At 35.8% G+C, this 20,058-nt stretch overlaps 1 protein-coding gene across 4 annotated transcripts in view; it reads left to right on the forward strand.

Moving 5' to 3' along the window:
* Positions 1 to 20,058, forward strand: part of LOC136040838 (origin recognition complex subunit 3-like) — a 115,646-nt gene that overhangs the window by 51,312 nt on the left and 44,276 nt on the right. For 3 of the 4 annotated variants that reach the window (XM_065725190.1, XM_065725216.1, XM_065725207.1), the window contains exons 9-10: positions 4,436 to 4,618; positions 7,347 to 7,463. In XM_065725190.1, the coding sequence (XP_065581262.1) occupies positions 4,436 to 4,618; positions 7,347 to 7,463 (300 nt within the window). The remainder of the gene's footprint in view (positions 1 to 4,435; positions 4,619 to 7,346; positions 7,464 to 20,058) is intronic. The other variant, XM_065725198.1, reaches the window with a different exon arrangement.

The following is a 20,058-nucleotide window of genomic DNA, read 5'->3' on the forward strand; positions in this document are numbered from 1 at the left end:
TATCATTGATGAAGTACAGTTGTAAAAATTTATGATTCTCGCCTGAGAATGGTAGAAGGGACCCTGCTCTATGATAAATTTGCCCTTTTACTTTGAAAGTAGGCATAAATTGATCTGGATTTTCGATTTGGGCACCAAACGACGTCATTTGGAAACATGAGTTATATTTTCTGATCTATGATAAAAAAACGCTTAGATTCTGACGTAGTTTCAGTAAGCAAAGTCTTCAATGGCTCTGGTGGTGCAGCCATTAGAGGAAGTATAACTTTTCCTGAGGCGCAACACATTCCCATTGTTTCACCATTGAATTTCAAGCCCTTGCAATAGGGACAAATTTTAGACATAGTCCCGATTTAAACACATCTACTCAAGCTATAATCATCGACTGGGCTGTACCTGAATGCCAGGCGAAAATTTTCAGGTTGCTCTTGTGATTCCTCGGCACGCTTTCTTTTGGTGATTTTTCTTTGAGACGCAAGCCTAATTTCACACTGTTATTGTGATTCCTCGGCACGCTTTCTTTTGGTGATTTCTGTTTGAGACGCAAGCCTGTTTTCACACTGTTGTTGTGGTTCCTCGGCACGCTTTCTTTTCATACTTTCTCTATTAGCCGCAAGCCTGTTTTCATGCTGTTCTTGTGGTTCCTCGGCACGCTTTCTTTTCTTACTTTCTCTATCAGCCGCAAGCCTGTTTTCATGCTGTTCTTGTGATTCCTCGGCACGCTTTCTCTATCAGCCGCAAGTCTTTTGGCATAGACTCCTTGAGCAGCTTCCTCGGTTGTTGCCGTTTTAGGTTCGTAAGTCATTTTACAATTAAAAATTTCTCTTTGAACGATCTTCTTAAATACTTATAATGACGTTATATACTAAGCATCGTCATAACAAACATGACGACAACTAACTTCATGACGACATACAGCTCAATCCTTATAATGACGTCAGTCGACAGACACATAAACAAACAACTTATTTTTATATTGTATCTATCTATCTATCTATCTATATAAAAACGAGTTGTGTATGCATGTCTGTTTGTTTGTAAAAAGAGCGTTTGCATATGACGTCATTATTAGTACATTAGGCTTTGTATATGCACAGACAATGGGAAAGCCAAGAATGTTGATATTCGCAAGTTTTACGTAGTTTGAAACACATATATAAATCTATCTATATTCATAGGTGGTACACAGGGACACAACTACAATGGCGCGTAACTAATATGGCGCGTAACGACTTACGTGCGCGGGGGGGGGGGCTTGGGGGGGGGCGAAGGAAGGGTGCAAAATGGGGAGGATTATTGCAAAATGTACCTGGCAAGTGACGTATTAACCTTGTTGGATATTGTGTGTAAGAACATAGACTCCAATATGGTCCTTATGCTTAGGAAAAAAGAAATGTAATTTTGAATAAAAATATTGCTGATGGTAACGCAATTTTAGAAATATCCAACAAACTCAGGTTGTCATTCTTTTATAATGCATGTAAGCTCCAATGGCCGAGGGAGGGGGAAGTTCAAGTGTATTGTGGAGGAACCGATTCACTCCTGTTAAAAGTTAAAACTGATAATTCATTAACTGATTTGGAAAATAGTAAGCACATTAGCTCTCGAATGGACATTACCAATTTGGACGAGTCCATTTATCCGGAGCTAGTGATTTGCCAGGCCCCAAATTAATTATCATTGCTCAAATCCGAGACGAAGAGGGGCCTGGTAAACAATGTTGTGCTTGCCGCTCCGAAGGTGTACTATGCACAAATTCCCAGTTAGGATATCAAAAGAGTCTACAAGGGGGTGCCTATACACTATTTCACAGATAATTTCGATATGAGTGTTTATAGAAACTATGTGGAAAGTAGTTTACTTCCAAGAGCGAAAGTCATGGCGATTCGTTCTTTATAATGTAAAAACTCTACAAATAGAGTAAAAAACGTCATATCAGCCATATCGGACAAAGTCCATGTATGTGAGGGTATAACCCCATGGGCACTACCGCATTCCAAATAGAGATGGTCTTGTCATAGACAACATTATAGTCTGGAGAAACTGCTTTAAATTCATTCGTAAGTTTTTACCTGATTTTTTAGCGAGAAAATATATGTAAAATGTCTTAGAAATGATCAGGGGATGCTAAAGGGTGCCAGAGAACCAGTCTTACTGTGGCACGGTGGCGTCAATTGGGATGGTATATCACGTTGAGACTGGCTTACAAAAACACGAACCGTTGGATTTAAATCATATTTTTATCATGAAAATCTCTGAAAAAATGTCTTTGGAATGATGGAGGGTGCCGTTGGTCATCCATAGTGTGACACTGTGACGTGAATTGTTTGGACTAACATATTTTACAGCTTGAAGTTAAGGTGGAAGGCGTCAGAAGAATTTTTCGGCTGTGGGGGGACTAAAGTCTAACATGAGGCATTATCATTAAGACTTCTCAAAAATAACTCTTAGTATGGTTTAAATTTATCTGTAATAACGACTCTCCCCCTCTGGAATTGGTTGCTAGGGTGGGATAGTCACATACTGTCACAGTGGCGTAAAATATGCTTAGTCTCGGCTCAAAGAAACGTGGCATTTTCATTAAAACATGTCAGAAATAACCGAATGCAAGTATATGTCTCTGTTACAGGTGGGTCTAATGAAGCAATAAAAAAGATACGTTTTCATTAAGACCTCGCATAAATACCTCTTATTATGGTTTAAGTTTACCTCTATTAACAACCTTCCACCCCTCCCTCTGTAATTGGTTGCTATGCCCCCCTGCCTTTCTTTAATTCACGCTTGTTTTTTGCTTATATTTTATCCTGTGTCAGGTTTTTCACGATTTTTTCTATTTGTTTAGTTTTAACCACTTTTTCTGATATTTCTTGAGTTTATAACGTTTTTGATTACTAAGAGTTGTATGTACATAAAAAGTCTTCATTCTTTAGATCTCTTGTTCCAGGATACATCTTCAATACGTAATCATTTACGCAATGAAATATCTACAGCCAATGCTGTGTAACATGTGACTTATTAAATTGCTAGCTTAACATGTCTAGGAAACGTTAGAAAATTAATAACGCTGTAACAGGCAGGTGTGTCTAATAGAGCAAAAATTTAATAGCACTTGTATGCTTGTGTGCTCTCATACGGGAAGGGTTGGAAGCACGCAAACCAGTTAATCATTCTATGAAGCGGGAACAGGAGATTCTCCTTGCGTGCAATAGCTTATTACGTAGAAAATATTACCTTAATAATAGTATTAGAAAGGCTTTCATTGTCCACCTGACTAGCATTCTTTTCCATTGAGGGGCGATATTTTTCGATTCCTAATGCGGAAAAAAATCTTTGGAATATAAAGACTCCCTAAGAAAAACTTCGTGAAAGAAAATGTAATTTAAAAAAAACGCCTTGAAAAAAATGCCTTTAAAGAAAATGAAATCCTGAATAAAAAACTTCTTGAAAGAAAAAAGAAATCCCGGAGAAAAAATCTCTTAAAGTATTATGTAACACCAGGGAGTGCTCCTTCATGACGTAACAGCCATGTGTGCACCGCCATTACGTAACATCTACGTTTGGGCCGTCATTACGTAACATCTCATGTTGCTGTCATTAAGTAACATTTTACATGCTCGCTGCTATTACGTAACACCCACGTTTGCACCGTCATTACGTAACACTCATGTGTGTGTCCTCCTCAGTTACAACAGGGGATTTCCCGCTTGACTAGTGGGCTCTAATAAGTTCTATTACATAAAAACCAAAACTAAACAAAAACTGTTTCGTAACAACCAAAGAAAAACACTATCATGTAGCGTCCCCTGAATCTCTCAGAAATCATTCCCTATTACGTAAAGTACACGTTTACTCTACCGTTACAGTGCACTATAGTATTGCGTAAGACCTAGGTACGCGTAATCACGTCTTGGGGGGTTAGTAACTCCAATTGTACACCCCTTATGGCTGACTTATTTAGATTGAACCGTCGCTACTTTAAATATTCTCAAGCAAAATTTACAAATAATTCTGCAATAGCTTTTTCCAAACTATCTCAATTCTGAACTATTGAATTTGAGGGACTTGTTATTTTGCAATGGCTATCCGATTATATTTACCGATTAAATGGTAGAAAAGAGACAAAACATACGTGATAACAACGTAGAACTTAAAGGTTTGGATTCTAAAATTTTAAATCAATGCGTCTTTTAACCTTATGTACCATAGCTTAGTGATGAACCCAACCGATCTCTACTTAAGTATAGTATTGTAAAGTGTTCTAATTCAGTGAGATCCAAGGCAAAAATATTCAATATTTTGCACTTAGAATCAGTATTTAGATTTTTCCACAGCTAGAAATACGCATTATAAATTTAAGGGAAAAGAGTATAGTCTGCATTATAGTTTCTATTTTATAGAAACTTCAATTTGTTCAATGGAAATTTTTCCCTTTCAGTTCTGTATGCTGGAGCATTACTTTTCCAGTAAAGCGTCAGTGCTTTGCTGTGATATCTCAGAGATGAAGAAAAGAATAAAATTGATGAATCCCGAAGACCTTATCGTTTTCCAGACGCTTCCATCGTGCTCAAGAATACCTCAAAGTAAGGTGAAGGATAATGCTGATGATATATGTTTTAAGGTAATATATGCCAGTAAACACAGATCTAAATATAGGAAAAAAAAATTTGCGTGAAAAATTTTTTGGATTACAATCCATATCAGAAACTGGACTGGCTCTAAGAGCCAGACACTAGATTGAGACCATTCAGTTGAGTCCTAATAACCGTGCCAAAGACCCAATAACTGTGAATTTATCATTACTCGTGTAATTATTATAAATTGAGATACATCTTGTCACTTAATTATAAAGGTATCCATGAGACTGCAGGGAACTGAAGACACGCAACATTAGACGAGTTCTGTTGAAACCACAAGCAATATAGTGTATGCTTAGTATAAAGCAGAACTTCCCAAACCTTTTTTTCTCATAGACCTGTTTCTAATTTTGTTTATTCCGGTGGACTCCCTTGCAGCTATATTTCTACCACATTTTTAAAAGTCGACAAAAATGTGAAAATTAAATCTAACCATGAAAATTTGTGTTGCGGCTGAGTTCTAACCGTGAATCAACACATTTCGAAGCAAAGTTGAGAATTGGTTGGTTAATTAATTAAATGATTGTGCCCACATTGTTTTTAACTTGGACAGCGCTATTGCGCTGCGGAGGTGGGTACTTTAAGATACCTTCCCGGGATATAATTTAGCCTGTAGACCCATCCCCGAAAGTTTCATTTTCCTAACCTAACCCCTTTCCGAGATAGCAACAAGTCACTAAACTAGAATTTTACCATATTTCCTAACGCTGCTGTGCTGGAAGAGATTTCTTTTAGATATAAGCCTCACCTTTTGTACCTACGGGTTTTTTTGCTTAAATTGTCCATTTTTTTTTTACTTACATATACAATAAACTGTAAAATAAATACGCAAATAATAAATGAAATAAAAATATGCATAATGAATCGGCAGTTAAATACTTACTTTTTCTGAAACCAGCAAATACTAACATTGATTCGTTTGGCCGTACTTTTTTGTCTCTTTTTGAATTTCCAAACAAATAAGTAACGTTTATCCTTGGTATTCGTATTTATTTCGGTGAAAGACCAAACAAGTTCATGCAACACTGTAAGCAAACATACCAAAATTCATATTTCGTCGCTTTGCACCTCTCGACACGTTATAGCCTACTGAATATGGAATATGAAAGTTTTTACAAGCAGTAGTCGCTGAGCCTCTTGAAATATTATGCCCCTACATTGATAGGTGAAGTCAAGCCAGCAAACCAGATAAGTTATTCATGAGCCCCACTTCCGAATTGCGAACCCCTATTTTTTATCACGCCAACGTAAACACCGGCGAATCTCCCGTGGAACCCTGGGGGTCCACCTGGACCGCTTCGGGAATGAGCAGTATAAAGTGACATTCATCCCATGCAAAACCAAATAAAAAATATAGGATTGGGAAGAATATTTACTATTAAACAAATAGTAATTTTCCTGTTGACCCCAGATGCGTGAATTCATTTAAGACGGGATATGCTCATAAAAATAAGTGTAGCCGCAACCATAAAATAATTCATCTATGATGCATCGATCTTATGAAGTTAAAAAATTTAAGTATGATTAAAACCTATTCTAATCTTCTTTACGGCCAAAAACAGAAGGAATATAAAAAGATAGAAATCCTGCTGAATAGTGCTTTTCTTCCGTTTTCCTTTTTTTTCTTTTTTTTTATTATAAGGTCTGCTGTGTGGTTCTTTATATGTTTTGGTAAGGCTGCCTTTGACATTTTTTTTTCTTCGTTGATAAAGGATCCCGGAGGAAAGTATTCCTTGCCTCACTCAACTTTCTTGTTTTCGCTCGAGAATCCTAGGATTGTACCACTTCTGCTGGGATTACAATCCTTCGAATTGTTTTGACAATTCCTATTGACAAAAGAATAATCCTTGGTTAACTACAGCAATGCTGAAACTTTTAGAATAGTTTATAGATGTACTCTTATTATGTTCAGTTATTCCTTCGTGTATTGAGAATACTTCTGGGTCTCTGCAAACATGGGATCCAAATGGGCAAAATAACTCTATTCCAAACGCTATGCTTGGTTAACGAAGGTCTAATATAATAATATTCTGCAGCATATCTAAAAATTGATAAATAGGCACAACCTCCCTTGAAGTTATTATTTTTGGCCTGGTAAAACGAAATCTTGACAAGAGCAACTGACAGCCTGCCAATTAAGGTAATGCCACTCGGTACTCAAATCAATGCTCGGTGAAAAAAGCCTCAGATCTAAATTATTACTATTAATTATGAAGGATCCTATTAGAGTCTAAATTTCATTTTGCCGCTCTCATTCTTAAAAATTATTTCTAATCACAAAGCTAACCCTTTTTATTCTATAAAAAGGGGGGTTTATTTTTTTCTATCCAAAAAATAGGATTGCATTGTAATAATAATGGATTGAAGAATTTTGAATTAGGGAGGCTCAATCATTTGAGGATTCAAAATGTCAAGGTTTTACCACAAAATAAATAGTAGACTTCGAATTATTTTTGAACAAATATGAGTTATTCTTTCGTTCCTGCTTTTCTTTCCTCATTTATTGCTGCCTCTTTATTTCCATTACAGTTATTATATGAATAAAGTAATTCATTCTCATATGAAGTTCTTCGAATAGTTCTAAGGAATAATGTTCCTTCCCTAATTCAACTTTCCTGTTTTCGCTTTTAGGAGACATGTTTTTTTTTTGTTTTTTTTTTTAGCTGAATTGTATAATTTATTCTCACATTATATTATTTACTTTTCCATTAGAAATATCTTGAAGAGTCACTGGAAAAACTTCATAAACATTTGAGCAAATTTAACGGATTCGTTGGAGCTCTTAATAAAATAGCCAGTGGTTTGCCCAGTGTGCCCTTAGGTAAACAGGTATGAAACTGCAAATTATATTCTTTGTTTTGTTTTTAAAAAAAATTCGTCTCCGAACTGGGTGAGAGGAGATCGTAAGAAGGATTTGAAGGAAACTGAGACTTCTTGGAAGGATATAAAAAGGGAGGATTTAAAGAGATTGGAGGGGTCTTGCATTGGTCCCTAAAGCTCCTTAGGGTCCCTAAAGTCACAGTGGTCCCTGAAAAAGTCCCTGTTTTCTGAAAAAGACACTACAAGTCCATAGTTTTACTGTTTCAGCTAGCCAATATATTATCTTCTTATTTGCGGTTTCTCTTTGCCATTTGATAGGTTTGTTACTCCCTGCCCTGCCATCTTTTTTTTCGTGGTGGGAAGCAATTTAGCGCTTAGATGGTAGTTTCTCTTGATTCCGAAATTTCAAGTGTATATTCAAATATGTTCTGGAATGTTTTGATTCAGGACAGGCCTATTTACGTGCGCAAAGTGGTATTTGAATACCCAAAGCAGGATGCATTGAAAATTAATTGTTGTAATTTAGAGTGTATTCATTTCAAGTTGAAGTTGCGTTAGGTCTATTAGCCTTTCTCCCGTCAGAAAACCAGCATTTTTCCTATCTTCAAGATGATTTTGGAGTTTCGTTTAATATGGTGGTACCCAAAATGAATTATCACCAAGTCAAGCGGTATTAAGATTTTAATCTCACTTGAATTAAGATATTCACTACTAAGCTACCATCACATTAAGTGAAGCTCCGGCATCTTTTTGATGGTGTAGATCAAAATCGTAATCTTGCCTCACTTCATGGGCGTAGGCAGCATCTTTTCTAGGGGGTGGGGGTGATTTTGTGATGGAAGGGGAGGGGGAGCTGAAGTTGCATTGGCAGTTCACAAAACCTAACATCATATATATATATATATATACTAGCTGTTGGGGTGGCGCTTCGCGCCACCCCAACACCTAGTTGGTGGGGGCGCTTCGCGCCCCCCCCCAAGCCCCCCCGCGCGCGTAAGTCGTTACGCGCCATAATAGTTACGCGCCATTGTAGTTGTGTCCCTATGTCCCACCTGTGAATATAGATAGATATATATATATGGTTTTAACTACGTAAAACTTGCGAATATACAACATTCTTTGCTGTCCCATTGTCTTTGCATATAAATAGATTGTCAGGTTTACCGACTCTTGAACATGCAACATATAATGGTCCATGGGAAAACAATCTGTATTCAGATCTATACCTCATGATTCTAATGATTGCCCTTGAGCTTTGTTGATGGTGATTGCTAATCGACCATTCCCTGTCCCGGTGTCCCGGTCGTCATTTACATCCCCCTGTTTCCCCCGGTGTCCCCGTTGTAGTTGTGTCCCTGTGTCCCGGTCGTCATTTATATTCCCTGTGTCCCGGTCGTCATTTTAATCGAACATTCCTTTTGTCCTGGTCGCTTTCTCTTTGAGTGTCGTCATTTATTTTTTTCTTTTTTAGTTCTTTTAGTTTTTACCTTTTTTAGTTTTTTTTAGTTTTTAGTTTTTTTAGTTTTTTACCTTTTTTTAGTTTTTTTAGTTTTTTTAGTTTTTTAGCTTTTTTATTTTTTTTATTAGTTTTTAGTTTTTTTTGTAGTTTTTGCCTTTTTTTTAGTTTTTTTAGTTTTTTAGCTTTTTTATTAGTTTTTAGTTTTTTTTGCCTTTTTTTAGTTTTTTTAGTTTTTTAGCTTTTTTATTTTTTTTATTAGTTTTTAGTTTTTTTTGTAGTTTTTGCCTTTTTTTAGTTTTTTCAGTTTTGACGTCACCTGATCCAGTTTTTTCAGGTGACGTCACCTGATCCACGATCCACAGATCCACAGACAACTTATTTTTATATATATAGATAGTTTTTTTTTTTTTACTTATGTCCTGGTCGTCATTTATACTCCCTGTGTCCCGGTGCTTTGTTGATTGCTAATCGAACATTCCTTTTGTCCTGGTCGCTTTCTCTTTGAGTGTCGTCATTTATTAGTTTTTTCCTTTTTTTTTTTTAGTTTTTTATTGGTTTTTACCTTTATTTTAGCTTATTTTTCAGTTTTTTCCTTTTTTTTAGTTTTTTTTTATTTTTTATTTTTTTTAGTTTTTTACCTTTTTTTAGTTTTTTTAGTTTTTTTAGTTTTTTAGCTTTTTTACTTTTTTTATTAGTTTTTAGTTTTTTTTTGTAGTTTTTGCCTTTTTTTAGTTTTTTCAGTTTTTTTTTTAGTTTTTTATTGGTTTTTACCTTTATAGTTTTTTTTAGTTTTTTAGCTTTTTTATTTTTTTTATTAGTTTTTAGTTTTTTTTGTAGTTTTTGCCTTTTTTTAGTTTTTTCAGTTTTGACGTCACCTGATCCAGTTTTTTCAGGTGACGTCACCTGACACATCCATCCACACATCCATCCACAGACAACTTATTTTTATATATATAGATATATATATATATATATATATATATTCGGACAAAAAATTAATATTGAATATCGAAACGTAATTATCGGTATTGGAAACGATGTTTTGAAATTTCGGTTTATTTACAGCTTTTTCAACCATCTACCAGTGACATCCAACAAACAAATTCCTTACCTTAGACCTCAGGTCCTCCTGTGCCTCCAGAGGCGCCCAGGGCGTCAAAGAAGAGTCTCCAGTCGTCTCTGAAACTTGCGGCTGCGACGATGTCTTCCCACTCTGGCTGTATCGAGGAGTGAAGGTGCCGCAGGTCGTTGTAGTAGGTATGACGGAGTGTATTTTTGGGTCTTCCTCTGTGGCGGGTGCCTTCGGGTTACCAGAAAAAAGTAGACTTGGGAATTTTGGAATCGTCCATGCGCAGCACATGTCCGAGGTAGCTCATCTGCGACTTTGTATGGTCTCGACGAGGGACGGTGGACCTGTGATGTTTCTAATTTGCTCGCACGTTACCTTCTGGGTCCAATGGATGCCGAGAAGTCTACGTAGGCACATGTTTTCAAACGACTGAATTCTCCTCTCTTGTTCTTGATTGAGATGCCATGTTTCAGATGCATAGAGGAGGACGGGCAGGACGTTGCTGTTGAACAGGCGGAGCTTAAGCCGGAGAGAGAAGGTACTCGATCTCCAAATCCGATCTCCAACGAAATTTCGATCTCCAAATTTCGATCTCCAGACGAAAATTTCTTTCGTATCTTTTGAAGATAGAAAAAAATTTAATTGTTCCTTCATACCTCTTCAAAAATCTGCATACCTCCCTGTGAAGGGCAGGTGAAAGGTACTAGGTCATGAACCACACTTAGGATTCAGTTGCAGCCGATTTATAAATGAAGGTGGTGAAGATTATATGTCCTGGTATAAAACATGCTGGAACATAGTTTTTTGCTGGTATTTGATTGATTTTGAAGTTTTGGCAGGATTTTATAGTTTTTTTTTTTGTCTTTTATTTCTACTTTTCCTCCCTACGTTCGTTTTTTTAATGTGTTAAGGCTGGACCATAATAAGATACTACTGATTGGGATGGATGAGGAGCAGGGATAGCTCCGTCGACCTAAGGCGGCTTGTTGCTGTATTGAACTGTTAATAGTAGTAGTGGTAGTGTCTGGAAAGAAAGCGAGTATATTTCCAGACTTTAATTGATTATACACCTCAATCTTAAAAAACGTAAATAGAAGTAACTTGCTTCAGGGGCTTCAGACTTTTCCAGGAGCTTTGAGCTTTTTGAGGAGCTTCAGGTTTTTTTTTCTAAATTACCATACATTTCTTTTTGCAATAAACTTTTACTTTTAAGACGAAGCAAAATAATAGTTACTTCTAGTTACGTTTTTTAAGACTGAAGTATATAATCAATTAAAGTCTGGAAATATACTCGCTTTCTTTCTAAATACTACTATTATTTTGGTTCGTCTTAAAAGTAAAAGTTTACTGCAAAAAGAAATGTATGGTGATTTAGAAAAAAAAGCCTGAAGTCCCTCGAAAATGGCGTCAGATCAAAATGAAAAATGTACCATTGGAATCAGCATGGTTGAAAACCTTGTAATTACCCCCTCTTTGAACAACAAGGAAAATCACTTTTTTGCATGGGTAGCACTGATCCGTCTCCCGTTTCTTTTCTTTTCTTTTTTTGTCCAGGCCTAGCGAGTTGTCAGAACATCATAGAGAGATGCTTAATAGCTCGTTCAAAAGATATTTCTTATATTTACGTGCTTTCTATGAATTCCACCATCTGCAAGTGCTATATGGCACTAAAATGGCACTTTTGCCATTTTTCAAGAGGTGGTGCTAGCGGGCTACCAGAACATCGTAGACAGATTTTTTTATTGCTCGTATGAAAAATATTGCTCATATCTACGCTTTTCTTGTAAATTCCATTATCTGCAAGTTCCAAATGGCAATAAACCGGATTTTTCGGTGCCATGTCTCAAGTGGAAAAGCTGGGGCTATTGGGCTAGCAGAACTTTCAAGAGTGATGTTTAATGGCTCATTTGAAAGCTATTGCTCATACTTACGTGCTTTTTATCAATTCCACCTCCGTAATTGCGATATAGCACTGAAAACAACACTTTGGGTGCCACTTCTTAAGTAGAAAATCTCCTAAGTACAAAACAGGTACTATTGTAATAGTTATGTTCTAAAACCCTTGGCTGGAGGTTTACAAGAACCAATCCCCTACACTCTCTTTTCCAGCCCCCTAGTAAGTTTATAAATTGTCTGCTCATCAGTAAGCTGCTGCAACATTAGCAGGCTACCACACTATCCTAGATAGATGTTTAATGGCTGAATTAAAAGCTATCGCTTACATTACTAGGTTATTACAAATTCTACAATATTATATTAGATTTCACAAGTTTCAATGTTAACTAGTTTCGTGGGAGAACTTACAATGAAGTCTTTGTCATGGCTTAAGCATTAGCTGCAACCTAGTAAAGAGCGAACCACAACCCATAGTTATAAAAAGTAAAAAAACACTAAAACGGTCTTTTTTCTTCTTTTTTTTCTGGTCCTAGCGGGTTACCAGGACATCAAGAGTTCATTCAAAAGCTATTTCTCATATGTACGTGGTTTTTATAAGTTCCGCCATCTGCAAGTGCCATATGGCTCGAAAAGTGGCTTAGAGTGATGTTTAATGGCTCATTTGAAAACTATTCCCATATCTACGTGTTTTTTATCTATTCCACCATTCCTAAGTGAGATATAATATCGAAAACAATACTTTGTGTGGAACTTCTTAAGTTTTAAATCTTCTAAGTATAAAACAGTATCATTGTAATGATTATGGTCCAAAACCCTTAACTGAAGATTCGCAAGAGCATCTCTCGTATGTTCCTCCTCCAGGCCCCCTTAATAGGATACCTTCAAACACCAATAAATTAAATTACATTATTAGAGGCGTGGTTCTGTTAGTACAGCGCTGCACTTCAAATTAGATTATCTTGCGCTCGATTCCTGCTTCTTTTTTTTTTTTTTATCACGATTTGTCCCTTCTTGTGACTACTTTTCATATAATCCACTTTTTTTTTGCAAATAGGATGCGCTCATTTTTTTAAAGTATTATCCGGGAATGCTCATCTTAAAGTTAGTACTCATATCTACGAGCTTTTTACCAATTTTAAAGTGCCATATAGCACTAAAAACGGCACTTTTGGTGCCATTTCTTGAGTAGAAGAATTTTGAAGTATAAAACGAACCATTGTAATAATTATGATCCAAAGCCCTTAACTGGAGGTTTATAAGAATCCCTCACGTATACTCCCCCTCCAAACCCTCTTAGTCAGTCTAATAAATAGCCTACTCATCTTAAAAGTAAAACATTGTTGCGAAAACAAATTTACTAAAACTAAAAAGTTTATCTACCAAAAATTAAGCTTGAATGATCAACAGTTTTGAATTGCACCTTCAAACTTCGCTCTGCAATGAGGCCTGCTTGCTAGTTTTGATGGCGGCAATTGAAGGGAAGGGACGTCCTTGTCCCCTTAGTTTTTGTTCCTGCCTAGGTTTTGAAAAACACCTTTTTGTGGTCATTTCATTGGAAAAGGCACCTTTCTGATTTGAAAAAATGGGATAAATAACCGAAAGTGCACTTTATGAGAATATGCTATCAAGTCAAATTTTTAGAAAGTGATTAGGCATCAAAACAAGCTTTTAAATGAACCCTTAAACAGCTCACTTTTGTTGCAGTAGTCTTCTAGTTTCTGCTAATCAGTAGGCGATTTATATAGCCCTGTCTTCATTATAGCTTTTTCAGGCAAAGTCGGCCAAGTAAAAACTGTTTTTTGTTTATCGAAAAATAACGTTTCTGAAAAACATGTATTGTTTTGTTAAGTATGGATAATAAACTTTTTGCTATAAATTGAAAGTTTTTCGTGGCTGTCGAGGTTGTCTGCAGCATTTTCTAGAGGTGTCTTACTTCCCCTAAATCTGTGGTGATAAGAAATTATATTAAAAAATAAGTTTTCATCTGAAAGTAAGGAGCCACATTAAAACTTTAAACGAAGAAAAATTATTCTATATAAATAAAAAGGATCATGGCGGTGTTGTTTTAACATACAATTTTAATCAAAACGAGCAAAGATTAATTTGAGAAAAAGCAAAGTTTTCCTGAGGGAACTAAAGAGCAAAGTTGAAACTTAAAACGGACAAAAATTATTACTTCACAACTTATGTAATATATATCAATAAAACTAGTATAACTAATTCTGTTTCTGTATGTTTCTAGGATTACAGAAAACTACTGAAAACACAAAGTAGTATAGGAGTTTTGATACAGTAAAAGCAAACAAATTAAGGACACTTTTTACAGAAAAAAACAAAGCATTATCGTTCTTTTTTCGTTTAATTTGGTATTACTTCTGCACGATGGCTCAGTTCATAAACTGGCTCTCGTTTTGGTTCTGAAAAGGACATGTCATGAATGGTATGTAGACAAGTTCAGAGTAAAGCCATCTTAATAGTATTAGGACTATAGACAAGCTTCAGAATTGGTATGGTAACTTGAAAGTCACTGTTATATAGAGAGAAATTACCGCATTTTCAGAGTTCATATTATTACTTATTTGGTATTCATTTCGAGTAAAACTAAAGCATATCTCTTACAATGTAAGATAGTATATTACTCACTATCGGTATTATAGCAGGCGAGACCAAAATGCTACCTGATAAATCAACCTAATATTTGTGTCTTCTGTTCAATGACTTGACGGCGGTTAAAAAAAAATATTTAATTTTATGCTTATGTTTTTAAGATAATTTTTATTGTATACTGAAAGTTACTGATTTTACAACTGGTGTAAGACAATTAAAAGCTTTATAGATTAGTTTATTGCTGTCAGGCTACGTACTGACTTTTGACATCTAAATCAATATTCCTGTTTGTTATTCTTGGCTTTTGTTTTTTCAGTAAAGCGCTAGTTTTTTATAATCTTAGAAACATAGGAAAACGTAATCAGTTGCTTTATTTGTTCTAGTTTTATTGCATCCCATCCCAGATGATCTGGAAATATTGCACGTGGGAGTTTCTGTAGAATGCAAATTCAGAGGCAATTTCAAAGCGGAATGAACAGTTCTTCCACCAGTCAGCAACGTTGCGGCTATTCCGGACGACGCAATTGCCAACGCTATATCATTTTTTGATTGAATTGATGCCAGAATCAGTTTTATCACAAACGTTTTACCAGTATCTCCTGGCGCATCCAAAACGAAAATTTCTCCAACGTTGTTATCGACACAATGCATTATCGTATCATAAATGTCTTTTTGCTCCGACGTTAACTTAGAAATGTTATTTTGTACATACGACAATAGATCACTCGTGCTGGAACTTTGTTCACGATCCAATACTACACATGTCGAAACAGCAGCGGTACGATTAGGTGAAGGCATTCCCAAATCCTGAAGAGGTTTGTTTGCCATACATACGCACATGTAAGGTTATTCAATAATTATTGAATTAGTTATTCAATAATAACTAAAGTGTGGTTATAAATTTCTGATGTAAAATCAAAAGTCATATCTGACGTCTCTAACCGTTTTCGATGGAGTATATCTTCGGACATTTTCGATTTATATTTTTCCCATAACTCTGTAGGAGCTGAAGGAGAGCAAGTTGTTAGTATGATTCCAAACAATGCACGAATTTGACTTGGAGTTGACGTTTCGCACGCGTCATTGATGCAGTTATCCTAGTGTTGGTCACTCTCCAATAAATTCAGAGCTTGGCATGCACTACGGTAAGTGTCATGTATAGTACCGTTTACAGTTCTCAAATACTCAAAGGACGTCGGACCGGGTACATTCACCAAAAGCAGGCGTAGAAAGAAGCATTCATGTTGATTGGGGTGAACGGTGTTGAGTCTTCCTATCGTGGTATCTTTGAAGATGGTAGGTTGGCCGTCGACTGACTTACCCTGTTTTCGACGTTCAAATACTTTATTTTTAGTATTCCACGTGTAATACGAAGGCACTTCAGTATACAGCAGTTTTTTGCAAAAGAATCATTTTTGCATAATGAAAAGAAAGCAGTTAACGTTGTATCCGGTGGATTCATGGCTCTTTGTTGCACGTTGGATTCCGAAAAATAAACACGTTGACCATTCTGTAAATGTACCGCTAAGTGAACAACAGCTGGACTACGTTCATGTATCGGAAATGAAAGAATTCGCCAAACAGCTTCATTACTGCTTATGTATCTTCCAGCCTGATATTGTACGATTTCGTCGATATCTTTGATTTCGGACTGCAAGCCAAAAACTGCCATGTCACTGCCTTTGTTGACGTATTTACATATGTATTTGATTGCCTTTACGGAGTTACAGTATTCAACGTTTATGTATGCATTAAATGTTTTTGATAATAATGGGGAATATGGAACAACCCACTGGTTATCTACTTCGATGGTGGTACCGTTACGCTTCTTTATTATTGCTGTTTTAACGCCATCTTCAGTAAATCTTCTTCTATATTGTGGGCAACCATCATTGCCAGTAATTGTGTTGGGTACTAAAAGTCGAGGATATTGCTTTGTGCACCTTCCTTTGGCCATGCATGGTGATTTTTCGTTCAGTGCACCGCAAGGTCCATGTATTATATTTTTTACCACAATACCATATAAGCCCTTATCGACATTTTCATCAGGTATTTCAGCGGAAATCACATCATCAATTTCATTAGAATTCCACTGAGTATATCCAGCATCGCACTGACCCAAACACTTTAAGTTTTATTATGTAGTGTATCAGTGATTTCAACTTTTGCCGGAAGACACGGGCCGTAATGTCATGTCTATGAACCGCCGATTGTCCTTGAAGTAAAAGCTGCTGTATCTCGTCCCAAGATTGATTACATGTAAATGTAATAAATAAATCTGGACGACCATAGAGACGAACATACGCAATAGCATCTTGAGCATATTCATGCATATGACGGGGACAGCATATGACGAATGTAAAATCGTTAATCTTCCAACGTTTGTGGTATTACCGTCATTTACAACAGCATCTCGCAAATGAATGTATTGTTCAGAGCGGAGCTTGGTCTGATTCAGACGGATAAATAGCAAACGTTCTGATTCAATTTTTGCATACATATCAACGATGTATTGGTGAAACAATTGACGGTATTTTAAAATATAATTGTCTTCATCCTGCCGAATCATTAGTTTATAGCAGGGCTTCTTAAACTTTTGTAATTCCCGACCCCATTTATGATTGCGAATTTCTTAACGACCCCAACGAATATAAAAGAAAAATAAATTAATATTTTTTGATGATATATTTATTAGGTAACAATATACATATGCATATGAAAATGTGTAAATTTAGAATTCGTTTTGAAACATAAAAAATCTAAAATTGAAATTTGCACAAAATGTTATAGAAAGGTTTTTATTACAGTTACAAAAACAAAAGTGGATTCCGACCGTCTTAATTCTCTCGAGTATATCCAAGTCGTTGCGTGGTAAATATTAAATTAAAGTTTACGTTACAAATTTAATGAGATGGATGTGCCTGTTTTTTTATGGCATAACAAATCAAATCTTGGTGTAATGTTTGAAACTGCTGGACGTAAGACCTCTTCAACATTTTTATCCCTGAACGATATTGGGATTTAATGTGTGTTAGAGCTGAGAAAGTAACTTCACATAATAATGTGGTGTTGAATGGCAGAAGTACATTTAACGCCATATCGGCGATTGTGGGAAATTTAGTTCTAGTTCCGATCCAGAATCCAGTCAAGGGTTTTTTTTCTGGAATTGTAGTTTTAAGTTTGAGTCACACGAAAGCTCAGCAAATTCCTCTTGAGCTTTAAGTGGCAGATGATCAATCTCACTTAAGCCAATCCAAAACGGCTTTTGAATCCAAACTATTTTTTGTAAATCAATATTTAATATAAAGTATGTCCGGAACTGTATTTCTAGCGCTTTTAAGTGATCTACAATAATTTTTGCAATAAAAGTTTTACGATGAATTTTCTCAATTACAAAATTGTCGACACTGGAAAACATTTCGAACGAATTTTTTTCGATCCTACTTTTCCAAATACTGATCTTTTTAATAAAACTTTCAATTTTATCGTTTGAAGTAAATATATCGCAATTTTTTCCTTGAAGAGACAAGTTAAGATCGTTTAACTTTGCAAAAATATCTGACAAATAACACAGCTTGGATAGCCACAACTCATTTTGAAAAAAAAACAGCAAATTCACATTTTCGTTCAGTTAAAAATATTTCGATCTGGTCCTTTAATAACAATTAAATAAAAAAAAACAAGTTTTTTTAACTGAAAGTAAGGAGCGACATTAAAACTTAAAACGAACAGAAATTACTTCGTATATGAAAGGGGCTGGTCGCTCCTCAACGCCCCGCTCTTTACGCTAAAGTTTGACACATTCTCTCAACTCTACTTTTTAAAACAGTAAAAAACTTTAGCGTAAAGAGCGGGGCGTTGAGGAGGGACTAGCCCCTTTCATATACGAAGTAATTTTTGTTCGTTTTAAGTTTTAATGTCGCTCCTTACTTTCAGTTAAAAAAACTTGTTTTTTTTTAATTTAATTTCTGAACCTTTTTGAATTAATGCATGTTTTGATTTTGGCTCTCCGCCTATGAATAATCTAAACGAAATTTGCATATTTATTTTTTTGGCTAAATGGCTTTCTCATAGTTTTATCGAATGATTTTGGGAAAAAGGAGCGATGGAGGAGGCCTAGTCGCCCCCCCCAGTTTTTGGGTTACTTAAAAAGGCAACTAGAACATTTAATTTTTTACAAACGTTTTTATTAGTAAAAGATATACATAACTTACGAATTAGCATAGGTAACGAACTTTTGTATTCGTATGTTTATATTACGTATATGAGAGAGTTTACCCCCTCAGGAGTACCTCGCTCTTAACAATAAAGCTTAAGTTTTGTCCCAATTCCTTTAGATTTACCCCTGAATCACAAAGGCCGTAGAATAAATAGTTGAAATTACTGAAAATTTTTAGCGTAAAGAGTGAGGTATTGAGGAGGGGACGAATCCCCTCATATGCGTAGTAATTTTTGTTCGTTTTAATACTGCTCCTTACTTTCAGATGAAAAAACTTTTTCATATTTATTTTTATTTTTTTTTTAAATAATGCTAGAAAATCCTGCGCTCCCTTCATGGAAATTGTCTTCCCCCATGACAAATTACCCCATTGAAAGTTCCCCCAACTTATCCACCTCTCCTCAACAACTCCCCCCCCCCCAACCAAAAAAATCCGTCTGAAGACGTATGTACACTTCCCAATAAGCATTACTATATGTAAGCAAAGGTCAAAGTTTGTAACTTGTAGCCCCTCCCACGGGAACTGTGGGGGAGTAAGTCGTCCTCAAAGACATAGTTATAAGGTTTTTCGACTATGCTGAATAAAATGGCTATCTCAGAATTTTGATCCGATGACTTTGGAAAAATGATTAGCGTGGGAGGGGGCCTAGGTGCCCTCCAATTTTTTTGGTCACTTAAAAAGGGCACTAGAACTTTTTATTTCCATTAGAATGAGCCGTCTTGCAACATTCTAGGGCCACTGGGTCGATACGATCACCCCTGGGGAAATCAAACAAAAAAACAAACAAATAAACACGCATCCGTGATCTGCCTTCTGGCAAAAAATACAAAATTCCACATTTTTGTAGATAGGAGCTTGAAACTTCTACAGTATGGTTCTCTGATACGCTGAATCTGATGGTGTAATTTTCGTTAAGATTCTATGACTTTTAGGGGGTGTTTCCCCCTATTTTCTAAAATAAGCCAAATTTTCTCAGGCTCGTAACTTTTGATGGGTAAGACTAAACTTGATTAAACTTATATATTTAAAATCAGCATTAAAATGCAATTATTTTAATGTTGGTATTTTCTAATAAAATTCCGTTTTTTAGAGTTTTGGTTACTATTAAGCCGGGTAGCTCCTTACTACAGTTCATTTCCACGAACTGTTTGATAATCTTTTTTAACCTTGATCTCTTGACAACCATCTTACTTCTGCATGTAATAACAAAATTGTGTAGTTGGAATCCGTATCCTTACAGAGATTTGAAAATAAGCGACTGTTAAGGGCATGGCTCTTAATAAAATTTATGAAATTAACCGCATCCTGAAGCACATCGTTCAATTCTGGTGCTATCAATCAAGAAGCGCCCAA

The sequence above is a fragment of the Artemia franciscana genome, chromosome 2 (genome assembly GCF_032884065.1).
Source record: "Artemia franciscana chromosome 2, ASM3288406v1, whole genome shotgun sequence".
Lineage (NCBI taxonomy): Eukaryota > Metazoa > Arthropoda > Branchiopoda > Anostraca > Artemiidae > Artemia > Artemia franciscana.